The following is an 18,781-nucleotide window of genomic DNA, read 5'->3' as shown; positions in this document are numbered from 1 at the left end:
CATTCATACAGGTTTGGAACTACTTGAGGGTGAGTAAATTATGACAGAATTTTCATTTTTGGGTGAACTATCCTTTTAATGCCCGGACCTGGTTCTTCATTTGAAATAGAAATGTGTTTTTCCTTGACATTCTCCAAAGGGAGAAACTGTTCCTTTTTTGACATCCCGAAGGTAATTGTTTCTTTAGTAAATTAGCTGTGTTTTTGCCTTTAATACTGAGTCCATCCATAGAGATGTGCTCACTAGATGCATGGGTTTAGTGCAGCAGGAGCCCATTGCCAAGCTAAAGGCTGTTGTGAGTAGAATGAAATGTTAATAGATTAAAAGATTATAGCCACAGCACAGCATCTGCGTCCCTCAGGTAAAGCCTTTTAAAGTGCTTTTGATTTAATGCAATCAAAACAAATGCAGCTGCTAACACAAATAGACAGCGAAAAAGACGAGGTTTTGAATTGAATCCATTAGAATAGATGCTGAGATTGCTAGACCATGTTTCTGAACCGCAGTCTAATACCATCAACAGAAAGGAACATTAGGGTAGAATTTGTTGGCTTGTGTGTTTGGGCAAACATTTTGTTCTTTTGTTGGATATAAATAAAAACATCGGTCTGCCAGCAACCTTATAAAACAATGATTATGGTGTCTCTCTGTGACCCTCAGATTGATTGTTGATGTATTTATTTGTTTATTTTTACCAGAAATATCACCCCAAAAACAAAAGTAATAAATTGTTAATTTAGTTTAATTACAATTAATGTAATATATAGTTCATCTAATTTTTCATTTGTTTTTTTGGGGTAAAATATGACATTGATATATTTTCTTTACATTCCCATCCCACTGAAATACTAGTCTATTTATGCAGTTTTCTGCATTTATCATATTACACATTTCATTCACGTGTAATGAATGACTAAAAGGATAAGTGGTTACATTTCCTCTCTATTTACCTTTTACATGTGTCTCTTAGACCTGATATTAACATGCATTTCATATCCAGAGTGTATCTGGAGATTATTTAGCTGGATTGCATTAATTACTAGCACTCTGGTGCTTTTCCATTGCGATTTGAATAGAGATACGATCGCACTTATCCACAGAAACCGCAGTAATTACAGTATTTGTTACTTACTCGGTTGTACCGTATGTGGTTAATAAAAACACATTTGCATGTACACCTTTGTGGAACATGGTTTTGTGTGCATTTACATCTGGCTTTTATTGTGGTCAAGTTTCTGTTTTCGATTCAGTCCTGAAAATGCATGTTAATGCCAAATGTGAACAGAGCCTGCCTGTGTTAAATTGTCATCATATCCCTATGTCTACATGTATTTTTCCTCTCATGTTTCATTCATTCTCATCTCCTCTCTGCATTTTCCAGGCTTGGACTACAGTGAGTAACATAAAATATGCTGCATTTCCCTGCAGTGATCTTTCTTACACGCTGCTACCAATATATTTTAAAATCCCTCTTGACTTACATTTGTGGTTTGTAGTTTATAGTCCCTGTGTAACTGCTCTGCTAGTTTTCTTTACCATTTCATCTGTTTTTACCCTTGATTCATGTTGAATTGCATATTGAAAGGAATATTTTGATACTATTTACTGTAAAAAAAAAGAAAAGAAAAACTGCACAGATACATGTGTGTAGCTCTGTAGTGGATTAAAGCTTTAGTAGTTTGGCTAGATAAAGCCCTCGCTTCCCGGCTCCAGTGGTTCCTCGCAGTTCTCTCCTCAAAGCAAACAAACACGCTTCTCATGTCCTTCACTTTGAGACTCGCCAGTGTCACAGCTCATCTTGATTGATGTGTGAATGAAGATTATCTGAACAGATAGGGATTTCAGACTGGTTTATGAGTGCTAGTGTATGAGCTTCGCACTTCGTTGCTGGAAATACACAATTTTGATGCCTGCTTGCATTCATCGTGTTATTGCTGCGTTCCATACAAAGTCGGATGTAGTAGGGTATTCCTACTTAATTTCTCAGACTATATCACATTGCTCAAGGCCTAGATGATGGTGTATAAATAAACATGGCTGTGTACAAAAAATACAGTTGATCATTGGTGGAGCACCATTTTGTGGGAAAAGAACCATAAAAGTAGTTTTTATTTTGATTAAAAAACATATAAATACAAAAGACACCCAGAATTGGTACAAATATTTGTTCAACACAATCACTTAAGCAAAGTTTGTACCATATTTTGTTTTGATAAAACAATTTAATGTATACACTGTCTTTAAAGTATGTTCATTTTAAAAATATATCAAATGAAACTGAGAAAGTAACAGAGAACTTGAAGGAGATCCGATAATAATGATATGTATTTTTTAATTTCAATTACAATTGTTTCATTATAAAAATGGTCATTATCTCTTAAGTTAAACACTCAGTGAAATACATAATAATGACTCTTTGAATCTCATGCCATCTAATGGAAAATATTGTACCATAATTTTACATATTCTTTAGTATTCTGAAGGAAACTCAAAATCTTATTGTTGCAAATATATTTGGTAGTTTTAACTATTCTTATTTGCTACATAAATCTATAGCATTAAAATAAAAAATACATTAAATAAGATCAACATAGCATAGAATCATCTTGCGTTTCAGATGCCGCAGTAAACCGCAGATGTGTTTTAGAAGAAAATGTGTCTTTAAACTGGCCCAATGGGTATACCCTATGATTATCAAAAAAACAACAAGTGTTTAAGCATCTTTTTCTTCAAAAGTTTGCATTTTATTGGTTTACAAGTGAATGTTTATCATTAAAACTGTGTAATTCCTGTATTGCACTTGGAACTTGGAAATTTGACTTTCTGAATTGAACACAGGATAATGTCTCCTGAAGTATTAGTAAGACTATTTGTCTCAGAAGTCCTGACTAGGAGTATTTGCTTTAGCCTTTTTTAATGTAAAATCTTGATCAAATTTGTTTGGGTGAGCTCTTTCAAAGTCAATTAAAGTGAAGGATTTTTGTGTAGTGGGTCATTAGCGCTCTGTCCTCCCATGGCTGTTCTCTTCCCTCAATTCCTTCCTGTCTCTTTCCACACATGCTTCAATCTCCTCTCCTTTCATTTTCTCTCGTGGGCTGCAGAAGGCGCCGAAAGTCTGTAATCGAGGAGGCGGATCGACAGAGTCTCATAAGAGCCTTCGCCTCTCGTGCTATCACCACTCACAAAGTGTGTGCCGGAAATGGAAAGTTGCTCGAAAAGTTGCCCAAGTCAGAAAGCAACGTCACCTTCCTCTCAGATGAACGGCCGCTCACCACGCAAAATCCACTTTACCAGGATGGAGCGTCCAGTAGTCCCGAGCCCAACTCGGAGGCGCACAGGGTCAGTGGGTTTTTGGACAGTGACATCCCATCTCCGACAAGCCCCATCAGCCAGATGACGTCTTGGTCCTTACCGTCCCGTATTCGAAGACGAGGGCTTTACGATGCTCTGCGCCGACAGGCTCTTTGGGACCCTGCTGAATGGGAGGAGCAAGAGCTGAAGGCAGGGCTTAAGGACAGCAGGGAAGAACTTGATGCTGATGTAGATCAAAGTGGTCGAAGCACAGAAACGAAGCTGTCGGTCCGAGAACAAGCCAGACAGTTTGAGCAGCAAGCTTTAGCTGAAAGAACACCGAGACAGAGCTGGGACTCTTACGCATCTCTAGATCCAGACAACCCACTGCTAAGCACCTTCATGTTCTCATCTAGTCCAATTTCTGTTGGCAAGGACATCCCACCCTGCATTATCATCACTGGGGATGATGGCTCAACGGCCGACTCCACCTGTCCTGAGGAAGTTCAGTTCTAGTATATCCAATTACATGACGGTGGAGCCTTGTGAGATCACTCTGGAATTCATGTCGGTCTCTCCGGAATGTCCACCAACTCCTCTTCCTGTCTCATCCTGCTCTTTACTTACTCCTCCACCTGTGCAACAGGACTTCACTCCACCACCTACCCCAACTCCTGCTCAGTCTCCGACTCCTACACCTAAGCTAAGAGGGATCCTCAAGAACACGGGCAGATCTGCCAACAGCCTTGATGTGAAAGATGACAGCCGTTGCGAAGGAGGTCTTAAAGACTCCACAACTGTTGTTCTAAAAGAGCCAGAGTCTAAACCAGGTGAAACAGATGGCAGCCAATCAGAATCAGACTCTTCCGCTTAGCTCCCAAAACAACCAATCACAGCGGTATGAGAGACTCCGCCCACCCCAGCCATACATTTCTGAATGAACTCTGGAACTCTTTACCTGTCTTCATTCCTACACCTCTATTTCATTATTTACATCTGCATGTATTATTTCGAGGGCACTTTACTTTGAGAGCACTTTATAGTATACTTCAAAGAAGGTCAAAAGCGTATAGTTCCATGTAGCTGGCTTCAATGTGATTGAGAGGTGATTTTTCTATTTTACATTTTACTGCTTTTATGTTATGAACGAGTCGTCTTTAAACGTCAAGTACTTCATAGAGCGATCACTTGTGCATTTGTCAGTCAAATAGAATACAGAGAAAGGGAGGGAATATTTATGCTATGATTGTAATTTTTGGACAAATAAATCCTACAAGTATAAGCAAATAATATTTTTTATAAGAACAGCTCTAATGGATTATAAAAAAGATTTATAAAAAATTATAGAAAAAGGAATTTGCAGTAATGCATTTATATGATTATATTATATGTGTGCTCATGTTGAGCATTCTACCTCTGAACAGTTTTTATTTATTATTTTTAATTTAGTGATTTAAACTGTTCTGCTGATTTCAAATTGCAGACAAACTATGTTTTCTTTTTTTTTTCTTTTTTTGTTTTAGCAATTCTGGTCATATGAAAAGCTCACTGAAATGTGATTCACTACTCTTCAAAGGTTTGGTCAGTAAGATTTTTTAAAGAAATTCATGCTTTTATTCAGCAAATAGTGACAGTAAAGACATTTGTTATTACAAAAACTTTCTATTTTAAATAAATGCTGTTCAGTATCCTGGTTTCCAGTAAAATATTAAGCAGCACAACTGTTTTCGTGCTGCATAATAAGAAATTCTTTGTTTTTTGAGCACCAGATCAGCATATTAAAATTATTTCTAATTTCATGAGACACTGAACACTGGAATAACAGCTGCTAAAAATTCAGCTTTGACATCAAAGGAATAAATTGCATTTTAAAACATACTGTATTTTTTATCAAATAAATGGAGTCTTGGTGAGCATGGAACATCTTACCAACCCGTAGCTGTCAGGATTGTGGACTGTTTTGTGTGTGTTTTGCTCCCCATGTGTTCCCCGTGACCCAGTTTCTCCCTCATGTTGATTGTTAATTTGATTCCAGGTGTGTCTCGTCTTCCTCCCTGATTACCCTCGCTTTATCCGAAATCGTCCCCTATACCCTCAAATAGTGCACTATTTTAGGGGACAGCCATTTTAAGTGGTGTTCGAAACCATAGTGGATATTCTCGAGTGCACTCATTCAATCCCACAATGCACCGCAAAAACGAGTGTACAAGCGATGTACACTCAACGGCTAGAGAATCCCCAGAATGCACTGAGAGTCGCGCACCGAATGAATTCCCCCGTCTCACCAGAAGATGGCGCCCACAGCTGAATCATCCATCCATTAATTTTAGAAGCGCTCGTCCACGGCGTAATACAACACAGGTACAAATTAATTGTAAATTGACTATTAGGGTTTATACATAATTTCCGTGACTGAGTTCTAGATAAATCCTTCAATCTTACTATTGGAGCTGCCCGTATCAAATTATTATTTAACAGGAAGCAAACTATGCAAAAGCGGCAGTCCTTCCGGTGCACTTAGTGTCCGAATTCACTCACTCGTTTTCATTCACTCCTTCAAGTGAACTATATGAGTGGACTAATGTAGGGAATAGTGAATGAGGGTATAGGGGGCGATTTCGGATACAGCCCCTGTGTTTATAACCCCTAGTCCTTTCAGTTAGTGTTGGTTGGTTCTTGAATGTCTTCCCTGTGCTCTATGGTCCCCGGTGGCCTATTAAAGACTCTAGATTTACTAAATTCCTCATCTCCTCGTTCGTTGCGCCATGCTACTGGTAAAGTGTGACAGTAACTTTAGAACAGTAGTGTATACTTTTTTAAAGAGTATTTACGTTGTATATTTATATTTAACATTTTATATAGTTTTTTGCACAATATACATGGTATGCATTCATTTGCAAACGTGCATCAGTTTACACGTTTATAAGAATTTAAGCAAGTGGAATAATGTTTTGACAGTGGAATATATGAAGAGAACTTTTTATCAGATTAATCAAACTAATATTTGAACTGTCACTGTTTGTGAATATTTAATGTTTAAATGATGCTGCGTAGCAGGCGGATGTTGGTGCGAGGAGCTGTTATCATGATCATGTGACTCTGAGAGGAGTGTTTGTGGATGAAGGTGGTGTCAGAGATTATCAAGTTTGATTAGTATGGGCCTTATAATTAAAGATCAGACTTTGTTTGATCAATTTAGTATAATCTGAAAAAAGAAAAAGGATAAATTGAATCAAATTATCCAATAGCCTGCACGTAATGTCAATGGAAAAGGAAGGTAATTTCTGAGGAAGAGTATATTATTGCATTTTGATTAAAGTTTCGGAAAATACATTTTTATTTAGAATACAGGTACATCTCAAAAAATTTGAATATCGTGAAAAGGTCAATATTTTTTGTCACTCATTTCAGAAAGTGAAACCCATATATTATATAGATTCATTACACATTGAGGGAAATATTTGAAGCCTTTATTTCTTGAAATTTTGATGATTATGGCTAGCAGATAATGAAAACCCAAAATTCAGTGTCTCAGAAAATTAGAATATGTCATACGATAAATAAAAGGATATTTTAAACCGAAATGCAGGCTTCTGAAAAGTATGTTCATTTCTATGCACTCAATACTTGGTTGGGCCTCCTTTTGCATGAATTACTGCATCAATGCGGCGTGGCATGGAGGCAATCAGCCTGTGGCACTGCTCAGGTGTAATGGAAGCCCAGGTTGCTTTGATAGCAGCCTTCAGGTCATCTGCATTGTTGGGTCTGGTGTCTCTCATCTTCCTCTTGACAATACCCCATAGATTCTCAATGGGGTTCAGGTCAGGCAAGTTTGCTGGCCAATCAAGCACAGTAAAACCATGGTCATTGAACCAGCTTTTGGTACCTTTGGCAGTGTGGGCAGGTGCCAATTCCTGCTGGAAAATGAAATCAGCATCTCCATAAAACTTGTCAGCAGAAGAAAGCATGAAGTGCCCTAAAATTTCCTGGTAGATGGCTGCGTTGACTGTGGACTTCAGAAAACACAGTGGACCAACACCGGCAGATGACATGGCAGCCCAAATCATCACTGACTGTGGAAACTTCACACTGGACTTCAAGCAATATGGATTCTGTGCCTCTCCACTCTTCCTCCAGACTCTGGGACCTTGATTTCCAAATGAAATCCAAAATTTACTTTCATCTGAAAAGAGGACTTTGGACCACTGAGCAACAGTCCAGTTATTTTTCTCCACAGCCCAGGTAAGACGCTTCTGACGGCTTGGTAGCCCTTTTCCTGAAGACATCTGAGCGTGGTAACTCTTGATGCACTGACTCCAGCTTCAGTCCACTCCTTGTGAAGCTCTCCCAAGTGTATGAATCCGCTTTGCTTGACAATATTCTCAAGCTTGCGGTCATCCCTGTTGCTTGTCCACTTTTTCCTACCCAAATTCTTCCTTCCAGTCAACTTTGCATTTAATATGCTTTGATACAGCACTCTGTAAACAGCCACACCTTTCAGTAATGACCCTCTGTGACTTACCCTCTTTGTGGAGGGTGTCAATGTTCATTTTCTGGATCATTGCCAAGTCAGCAGTCTTCCCCATTATTGTGGTTTCAAAGAACAAGAGATACCCGTAATTTATACTGTAGGGATGGTCATTAATTGAAACTCAAATGTAAATATTCTAATATTTTGAGATACTGATTTTTGACTTTCATGAGCTGTAAGCTCTAATCATCAAAATTAAAATAAACTTTTGCTTTACATGTAATGAATTTAAAATATATTAAAGTTTCACTTTTTGAAATAAGTTACAAGAAAAAATAAACTTTTTCACGATATTCAATTTTTTTTTTAGATGTACTGTACCTGTAATGAGCACTAGTGAATCATTCACAATAAGACTAGGAACATGCATTAAGAAAGTAAATAGGATTGGTTTTGAAGGTTAAAAACAGGTCATTCTTTTTATACATCTTTCTGATTTATTCACCGTATGTATATATCTCTCTCTCTGTCTCTCTCCCCTGTTCTTTTACTCTCTAACCCTTTTTAAAGGCTGTCTAGAGTGCCAGACCTCCTGAAGCTCTCCTGTCTCGGTTCGGTCCTGCGGATGTTTTTGCCCTTTCAGAAACACAAGCAGACAAGAATAACATCGAGATTAAACAATACCACTAATCGTTTATGTGGCACATGGCAGGGGAACGTTTGCTCCACCGTTCCCCACTGAATTCACCCCATCAGGCGCACAGTCAATGTCTCCCCATTCACACAGACCGATCCTGCAATATCCCAGCAGGGGTCTGCAAATGGCGTCTCATTCATCCATATCGAAAAATCTGTTTGAAATCTGTTATCCATAAGCAAATGCACACCGATTTGCTAATGTCTCATCTTTGGGCCTGATATGTTAGTTTTTTATTACACAGAAATTAGGTGAAATTACACTTATTAATGGAAGCCTGTTTCTGCCATGGAGTAAAAAATATATTTTTATTTCACAATTCTTGTCAAAAACTGTGAAATATAAACATAAATGGACAGACTTGTGAGGACCATTAAATCTTGAATGAACAGTCTCTGAAAGACAGGAGGACACATACATCTTTAGGAGAATTGAAATGTCCTGTGATCTGTGAAACACACACACATCAAAATAATTGATACAATATAAGATTAGCTATTGATTTGCTATTAAAAATGTAATAAAAAAACTCCACAGTAAGATCTCTTTTTAAAAGACAAAGTCCTGAGAGGAAGTACTCTCATTTTCTAATAGAGCAGGAGAGATTAGTTTTATATGGAAAGTAATATGAAAGGAGGGAGGAAGATAAAGAGAATTAGGGTTAGTGATGTGAACAGCAGACTCATCAATTAATTAATAAAGTTTCTCCAGACCGCACCGTCTGTGCTTTCATCCTGCTGAGCAGTTTATGTGAATACAGAGCTGTTCCTCTGAACCAACAAACAAGCTCTGAAACATACAACACTTGTTCAGTTTGCACATAAATCATCTGTCTCAGAACACATAAATAACACATCATTTGTAATCCTTGATAATATTATCTATTATTTGTTGTCAATTGTATTGTTGTAGGTGGAATAAATATGAAAGCCTGTTTCCTCCACAAAATAAAAAGGCAATTATAACTTTTTAATCTCACAATTGTGGCTATTTTCCCACAATTGTGGATGTTGTGTTTATGTGTCAGGGCTTGTTTGTAGGTTCAAATGAACTGCTCAGCAGGATGAAAGCACAGGCGGTGAGGTCTGGAGAAATGTAATTAATCAACGAGTCTGCTGTTGATATCACTAACCCTAATTCTCTTTTTTTCTCTCCTGTGTTCGTGGCTTCCTCACTTCCTCCCTCCTTTCACCACACAAAATAAAACTAATCCCTCTTGCTTATTAGAAAATGAGAGTACTTCATCTCAGTACTTTGTTAAAAGGAGATCTTACTATAATGTTTCTTGATGTGTTGTATGTCCTCCTGTCTTTCCAAGTTTGTTCATTCAAGGTAGTCTGGCATAACAGTCTCCATGAGAATGCAAGTTTTCTGCATTCATAGAATTGAGAACCAGCGTTTCTGTTTCTGAGGGACACCAATAGAAACGTCACTTTCCTCCCACACACACACACACACACACACACATCCCACATCTGCCACTCTCATTCATTATGTGTGAGAGAGATGTGCTTGTTTAAAAGGGATTAATTTATTAATGTGAAAGAGAACGTGCACCCTCTGACACCACTCTGCATCTTTATTTATGGGGGGAATTTCATTAAACCTCTTAAGAACCGTCCAGTGGCACTAATTTAATTTCTGTCTTTAATTTTATTTTATTTTGAATGAATAGTTATGAATAGTTTTGAGGACATTCCTTCATATATATTTTGTGGGACAATTTTATGTCAACACCATAGCTAAGTACACACACACACTCAGAACAACATGCTGCTCATTTGTCATAGTGTTTTAATCACTTAGTTGAGTTCATTCTTGGCCCTTGAGAGACCCCTCAAACGTAACTTTCCTGGACATTTTCTTTGTGTATGATAAGACAGTTTATAGCTACTGCATTAAATATAGGTTGTGTGTGTGTGTGTGCATATGTTGGTTTATTATTAATGAGAAAACGACTTTAATATGCAAAAAGCATATTAATGTTAATCTGCATCTTTAGTTATGGGGTGATTTTCATAAAGCCTGTTAAGAACATGTCTAGTATTTTATTTTTGATTTGATATGATTTTATTTAATTTTCACCCTATGAATAGTTTTGAGGACCCTTCTTCAGATGTAGTTCCCTTTTTAGGACAATTTTGTTCCAAAACTATAGCCAGGTAAACACACACACACAAACATGTTTTATAAGGACATTCCGTATGCGTAAAGGTATTTATACTTAAGAAACTGTATTGTCTATCCCAGGGGTGCCCAACCATGTTCCTGGAGATCTACCTTCCTGCAGAGTTCAGCTCCAACCCTGATCAAACACAACTGAACCAACTAATTAGGATCTGAAGGAGCACTTGATAATTAAAGACGTGTGTTTGATCAGGGTTGGAATTGAAATCTGCAGGAAGGTAGATCTCCAGGAACAGGGTTGGGCACCCGTTTTCTGTCCTCTTACCCTAACGCTACCCCTAAACCTACCCCTCACACAAAACTTTCTGCATTTTTAGATTTTATGAAAACTTCACTCTGTATGATTTATGTGCTTGTTTCCTCTTGGCGACCAAAAAAATGTTCCCACATGGTCAAAATTTACTGGTATTACTTGTATAACTTAGGGAATACCAGGTATGGACACACACACACACACACACTGAACAACATGCTGCTCATTTCTCACAGTGCTTTAATCACTTAATGGGTTTCATTCTTGGCCCTTGAGAGTCCCCTCAAACGTAACTTTGCTGGAAATTTTGCTAGTGTTTGATTGGACAGTTTATAGCTACTGCATTAAATACAGGTTGTGTGTGAGTATGTGTGCATATGTTGGTTTACTATTCATCAGAAAATGACTTATTTGGAAAAAGCAGATTAACGTGCTTGTGAAGTCTTCGTTGTAGGTAAAACTGCTTGTGTCAGGACTATCTGCCCCATTTCCCTGAGTGCATTTTTATCTTTCAAGTGCTTTTCCATTTAAATATGGTGTTTTCATTCTGGTCCAGTGATAAGAGAGGACAGGAATTGTTGAAATGCATAAAAGTGAGTCAGACTCTAAAGTCTAAAATCACTTAGCTAGTCAACAAATGTCACATTTCCAGCTACATGTCATTCTTTATAATCATTTTTTTTTTCTGTCTCTTTTAGCAGGCGTGGCTTTGGCAGAGAGGTGAGTCAGTTTTTTTTTTACATTTCCTTGGATCTGATCACTATGTCTTTCACTCATCCTCATCGTGGCATCATGATAGTGACTTTTACATTGGCAGACACCTCTTAGATTTTCATTAAACATGTAAAAATCCAGTTCTATGTAGTTGATTTAATATATAGTCCTTTTCTTTAATAAGTCGAAGGTAAGAGTGCTTTGTTCACTTGTCACTTCAGGCTGCCAATAGTGCCTTGTGACAGGCTTACACAGGAATCTCAATGAGATGAAGGGAGCAATTGTAACTTTGCCATTAAACTTACATTTACATCCTGCTTAGGAGTGTAAATTGAAGAGTCATGTCTTTTCTCAGTTCTGCCTGCATGCATAATTTTGCAGCAAGAACATGTCACATCAATGTCTACGTTGCGATGTTAATGCATATAGGTTGCTGTCAAACACAACATTTTCTGACCTTTTAAGCACTTTAGCTCTTAAAGTTGGGTCTACTTCTTAACATAGAACATTTTCCCCTCATCTGCATCTCTGCCATTATCTTTCTCACCAGGAGCTAATTTTTTCTCCCCCTCTTTCCTGTTTTTAATGCACATCCTTTTGCTGTCATGTTCTCTATCTGATCACTCATTTTAAATGTATGCAGCGACATCTTTTCTTGCTATTCTCTTTGTCTTTGTCTTTTATTCGGTGCTGCCTCTCATGTATTCTCTCTTAGTGTCAAATCTTTTTTTCTCCTCTCCCTTTCTTCTCTTTGTGACTGTGCCAGCAGCAGCAGCTGTTGAGACCCTCTCTGCTCCGGCCTGAGGTAGCATCTCTGTTTTTCTCCATGCCTTTTCTTAGTTTTCCTTGACAAATCTTCCTATTGTTACTGAAGATGTTTTATCTTTTTTTAAAGATCCCCTGACAAACATTTTAGTGTTAACACAGGAGACAAAACTGCGCTCGTCAGGAAAGTCCATGGGGTCTTTAATACTGTAGCTAAATAATAATCCTGAATGGACAGTTCACCCAAAAAATAAATCTTTCATTCAAACCTTCCACAGAACATTAGTAGTTTTCAACATTGATGATAATAATAATAAGTGTAATAGTAATAAGTGATGTTCATTTGCATTCTCAGTTTAAATTAAGTTACAGTAATGGGTGAACAAGCACACAGTGTGCCAGAAAATGTATTGACTGTATCAATTGTGCACCAAGCCCTGACTAATTTTAGTAGCCTGTGTGAAGATGAAGTCTGACATCTGTCTTTATGTTTGTATTTTAGGCTCTCTCCATGGAATCTGGTATCGACCCTGGACAGGATTACTATACCCAAGACTACTATAGCTACGATCAAGGGTGAGTTTCAGGGTGTACACAAGGCTAGTGTTTCTTTGTTCCAGGCTTAGTTTGTGTATTCAGAATTAGTTTACAGCCTCACTTGAAAGTGAAGTATGTAATGTCTTCCCCTCTTTCTCTCTGTATATCATGTCCTTCGGATTTCAGTCACCTTACCCTTGATCACCATTTCTCTGCTTTCTCCATTCCACTTTTTACAATTGTTTTGATGATTCCAAGACACCTGAGCCCTCCATTTAAAAAAAAATCCTACCAGAGAAACAGAGGCTCTCCAATTAAAGACGTGATTTCAGGCTAAAAGATGTCTGTAGTGAGTACAATACACTAATTGAGCATCTTGTGTGTGCAAGCAGAAGGAGACAGCAGAAGCGAGAGAAAGAGGTGTAAACGCTCTCAAATTGACACGTTATGTACCATCGGAACAGCTTTACTATTGGAACAGATGCTCTTGCAAATGTTGCAAATATTGAATCGCATGGTTTAACGTCAGCCCATCTGAGGAGATGCTGGAAGCTTTGATGAGATTAATGTGCCCTCACCTCCACACAGCCATCTTTAGCTAAGCTCAGTGGATTCATTAAGACGTGAGCCGCATGTTTGCTAGTAGGACTTTCAGAGATCAGACTCAAGTGTAATGGCATCCTCTATTACGTTCGGTAGAGTCATTCGATTTTTTTTGTAGCAGCAGATGGTCTTAAAGGCCTTTGTAGTGCTATGAGCGTTAGCTTGTGAGCACCACAGAACAGATGATGTGCTTTACCATCAAGATCAAGACATCAAAATTGCTGATGATAGACTTCTTAAGGTCTTATTTAACATTTTAAAATGGATCGTTCCAGACCTTGATGCAGATCAGTCAATCATATATATAACATAATATAAAAAGATATGTTGCAAAACACCTGTTCATCTAGCTATTAATCTTAACACTAGGTGAGTTTACATCTCAGGGAATGTATTTTTCTAGAAGGATGACATTTAAAAGATTTGCTCCAAAGATTAAATTGTGTCAATAATATTTCTAATATCAATTTTATGCAGAAAAGAGAATTGTTTTCTTGAGAATTCCCTCAAACTTTCATCTGATTCCTTTGAATGTTAAGGTTTTTTTTGTCCATAGTCAAGGCCGTTGAGAAAGAAGGATGGCTTTGATTCCGCAGACATTAAGGGAGAGAGTGGGAAAGATAAATGTTACACTTCTGTCAGGCTGAACTGCACCTGCTATCAGAGAGACCCGGCCTGCTGAAGATCCAGGGCTATTTAGAGAGCTTAGGAATCTTTAAGGGGGGTTTAGACTTTAATCCCTGGATCACAGGGGCTGTTTGTCCTGTGTGGGTGGAGCTACGCATGGGCTGATGTTGATTGCGAGTGTAATGAGGCATCTGTTTTGCCTTTCCCATCTTCAATAAGTGCTATTGTCAAACCTGTTGGAGGTCTCACTCCCACAACACTCAGAATTGAGGTAGCACAAAGCATGGGAAGCAGAATATTTTTTTTTTATTAAATTCTAATAAACTCACACGGTTTGATTTAAAATAAAATAGAAAAGCAACATGTGTCAAGACAAACTTTTAATTGTTGAAAAATATGTTTTTTGGAAAGAATCCATATGATTGAAGGGATGGGCTAAATCCATCAACTGGAAATAAGCAAATTCAACTTTAATACTTCTGCACACAATAACTTTAAGGTATGTCCATTGTTATATGATTTCCATTCTTTTTATCCAGGTATGATCCCTATCCACCTTACGGCAGCCGCAGGAGGCTGATTACACCCATGTATGATGAGTATGGAGAGGCCATCGTGGAAGATGAAGGATATTACTATGGTGGACCAGAGGTAATCTTACACATTCATAGGCAACTTGAAGAAAATGTTTATTTAATATTAGTAACCTTTATTGATGAGATTGTTTTAAAGGAAATGATGTCACAACAGGGTCAGGCAAGAGGGCGAGGGGGGCGAGGGAGAGGTCGTGGGCGTGGAAAGCGAGTGGGATTCCAGGATTTCCCACCAGAGGATGAGATTGAACAGCCAGAATCAGGGGTTCCTACTGAGGAGCCAGCAGAGGCTGAAGGTGAAGGATCCAAAGCTGCAAAGAGGCTGAAGCCCGTCATGAAGCTCAGCAAGTTGCTCGCTGCTGGGAAGAAAACTGAACCTACCTCCCCATGGAAGAAGGCCAAGATCTTCCCGATGATGTTTGGGAAAGGGAAGAAAGACAAAGATTATGCCAAGCTGACATCTGCACGGCGTATCGATAGTCAAGAGAGCTTGACAGGTGGGATGAGCCCAGTCGCTTCCACTGATGGCATGTCCTCTGCCAGGAGTCGACTTGGGAAAGTCCTGAAACGCATTAATCTAGCAAACAAGCTGCAAATTAGAAGAAAATCACAGAGCAGCATCAGTCGTAGTTCTGCAAGTAAGAAGGACGAGTCTGCAGAGTCAGAGAGAGAAGAGAAGAAATCGAAAGTGTCTATCAGTGTCAGCGAGCCAGAAGCCAGCGGGAGTGGATCAGAGGCAGAGAGCCGAAAGAAAGGCTTGGATGAGGAGGAATCGTCTGAGAGGAGCAGTGTAGCAGGCTCTACTGATGATAAGGATTATTTGAAAGTGGATCTGGACAGAGATGATGCCAATGAGAGCACAGTTGATTCTGAATCAGAGCCAGAAGAACCAGATGAATCTGATGCAGAGAGTAAATCCAAATCTGGGACTGAGAAATCAGGAACCGAAAAGGATTCTGAGGCAGAGTCAGCATCTGACAAAGAATCCGAAACCGAAAAAGGGTCAGGTTCAGAGGAGGAATCCGGCTCGGAGGAAGAGTCAGGGTCTGGAAAGACCTCAGGAACAGAAAAAGAGTCTGGATCGGGGACTGAAAAATCAGGAACTGAGGAAGAGTCCAGTGCTGAGAAGAGTTCTGCCACAGAAAAGGAGTCCGAGGAAGAATCTGAAGATGAAGAGTCTAAAGGAACGGAAGAGTCAGGATCAGAGCTGCCTTCTGCTCGCTCTTCAATTAAATCATCTCGTACTGAGGGTTCATCGGAGGGTTCGAGTTCAGGAACGCGGAGCAGCAGAAGCGGGAGTGTTTCTGGAAGTGCAAGTGGTACTCCGAGTGGCAGCGGATCAGGTGGCAGCTCTAAGGGGTCTTCAGCCCGGTCTTCAATGAGGTCATCACAAGCATCAGTGTCTGGTGAGGAGAGCAGCGGTGAGATAGGCTCAACGAGTGGCTCTAAAGAGGCATCTGGGACAGAAATGAGCGGATCTGCTGCATCGGATGATGCTGTCTCGGATGCTGTTTCCATGTCCGGCAGTGAGAGAAGCTCCACAAGCTCCAGATCAGCAGGAGGAAGCCACCGCTCTCGCAAGAGCATCATTACTCGTTCTTCCCAGGACACCATTGATGAGGAAAGTGAGGAGGAAGAAGAGGCTTCTGAAGAAGAAGATGACAAGGAGGAGGATGAAACGGCAGAGAGCAGAGAGTCAGCCAGTGAGATGAGTGATGGATCAATGTCACGGAGGTCAAGTGTGATCTCAGCAGCAGAAAGTGCAGGAACACCATACGCAACAGAGAGCAGTGTTCAAAGTTCAGATGAGACGTTTGGAGGCCTCTCGCCAATCACAGAGGTGGATGAGGATGCCATAACTTCCGGCAGTGGCTCAGGATCTGAGAGCGGCTCTAGGAGTCGCTCACAGCAGTCGGGAACTGGAGGTACCACGGAAGTAACGGATGCAGTTTCTGACTCTGGAGATTCTACAGCTTTCTAAACAGGGACCAAGTAAGACCTAACTAACTTCTGCCATGGAGTGAAGTGATTCCTACTTGATTCCCGTCTTTTTTCTTATACTGGTGTGTTTCGGAACCATTCCAACTGTGTGGAAGTGCTGAAAATGGCATGCTGTGAACTTTTACATTTTTTTTTTTAAATTCTGGTGTGCTTCTCAAATTCCTTCTCTTGAGTGAACCTACGTTACCAACCCTAAACTGTGTCTTCAAATTGTTTATTTGTACTTTTAATCTTCTCATATTTCCGTTTCCAAAAACAGTATCCCTATGACTGCTTTAATATGATATTGACACCACATCTCCTCTACTAGGGGTGCACGCAAGATTCAGTTTATGATTGCAATTTTACATTGCTGGGGCCAAAAAAATCTTAAAGCTAATAAATATTAAGAAACTCATAGCTAGGAACTCTTAGCAGGACTTCTTTGGAGTTTCTTTGATAGCTGATTTATGTTAATAATTCTTCTCTCTGATCTCCAGGCTGGCAAAAAGAAGCGAATCAAACTGGTGTTGGACCGAGAGCATGACACGACTTCAACAGGAGAAGACAATGGACCGGACGTCCAGCGCAATCGCATACCCAACATCAGCAGCCACAGTAACATCAACGGATCGGTATACCTTGCCCAAAATGGTACCATCATCCGAACACGAAGGCCCCCTTACCCCAACAATTTAAAACTGGGCTCACCAACACGATTAGGTAAACAGTTTAAAAAATTGGACAAGCTAGGTGTCACACATGAAGAGCATTTACCTTTAAATGGAACAGAAGACAATGGGCCTACTATCAGCACCACCACTGCCCATTCCTATGTTACTGATCACAACCTTAACTCCAAAGAGTGCAGTGTAATGGGCCCTAACAGCACAGGGCCCAAATCCAACATCGATAAAGCCCGTTTGGAGCTGGATAAGGGATGCTGTGAGCAGGAGTCCTCAGTGGACAATGGGGAGATTAAAGAGTCGGTAGAGTCTCCACGTGAGCAAACGCTGTCTGATGAAGAGGAGCTCTGGATGGGTCCCTGGAACAACTTACACATACCAATGACAAAACTCTGATTTCTAGTTTTGCTAATGCTAATGCTACTGTACTGTTTCTATTTAGTTTATTTCTAATCTTTTCTGTTTCATTTGGGTTCTATGAAGAGTTTATCTCAATTCTGTTGTACACACATCAGACACCGACTAGGAAATGTGATTCTCTTATAAAGAATTCATGCAGATGACTATATTTCACTTCTTTCTATAGTGTCAGATAAATTGTTGTGGAAGACAGGGCTATTCTGTACAAATTTCTTTGCCTCAAGTCAACTGTTTCCAAGATGTATAAACTGTATAATTGAAGTTATTAGTTGTTACCAGATATGATTTCACAAACAGACAATACAAAAAAATGTAGCCAAATCAAACCATTTAGAAAGTGTGTCCATTACAGCTTTGACTGAAGAGTATTTTTTAATAAATGAGTCAGCCAATGGCTGTTCGAAAACTCCCTAAAAATCAGTATAACCAGTGAAGGCTGCTACACTGAATTATTCCTCACGTTTTTTAATGGATGTATTTTTTACATTGAGAATATATATGGTTGTAATGGCCCTAATATTTTGAAAAGATTATTTACATAGATATATAAATGTATACGTAAGTATAATATATACAGTCTATGTATTTTGATAACTTCAACGATTATTTTCATCAAAAATTGAATTTATCTGGGTTTTCCTTCACTTTTGAGTTTTGGTCAGATAGTTTGAAGCTTTGATTTATTATTATTATTATCATCATCATGAATAAAAATGTGAACATAATCCAAAATGTTTGTCAGTAAATTGACAATTAGCAGCACGCATTTTTTATGTTCATACATACAATGTTCATACAATGGAATGTCGCTTTAGTAAATGTCTGCATAACGTGTGTTTTATATTTGTATTTACTGAATTGCTGTGTTTTACAGGTCAGATATAGAAGGTATAACAGAGGCTTTCTCAGAGGAAACACTGAGCACAAGCTGAATATGAGCATTTTTTCCAACAATCT

General features: G+C 39.0%; 1 protein-coding gene across 1 annotated transcript in view; it reads left to right on the top strand.

Annotated features, from left to right (window-relative positions):
- pcdh15a (protocadherin-related 15a) overlaps window positions 1-18,542 on the top strand; it is a 233,974-nt gene extending 215,432 nt beyond the window's left edge. Inside the window, exons 33-37 of the mRNA XM_079437451.1 lie at window positions 11,601-11,619; window positions 12,383-12,418; window positions 12,881-12,954; window positions 14,685-14,796; window positions 17,219-18,542. Of these exons, the coding sequence (XP_079293577.1) occupies window positions 11,601-11,619; window positions 12,383-12,418; window positions 12,881-12,954; window positions 14,685-14,796; window positions 17,219-17,800 (823 nt within the window). The 3' untranslated portion in view covers window positions 17,801-18,542. The remainder of the gene's footprint in view (window positions 1-11,600; window positions 11,620-12,382; window positions 12,419-12,880; window positions 12,955-14,684; window positions 14,797-17,218) is intronic.
- The last annotated feature ends 239 nt before the right edge of the window (window positions 18,543-18,781 follow it).

This window comes from Barbus barbus (genome assembly GCF_936440315.1).
Source record: "Barbus barbus genome assembly, chromosome: 16".
NCBI lineage: Eukaryota > Metazoa > Chordata > Actinopteri > Cypriniformes > Cyprinidae > Barbus > Barbus barbus.
The sequence above is the reverse complement of the archived record's forward strand: the minus strand, read 5'-3'. Positions and strand labels throughout refer to the sequence as shown.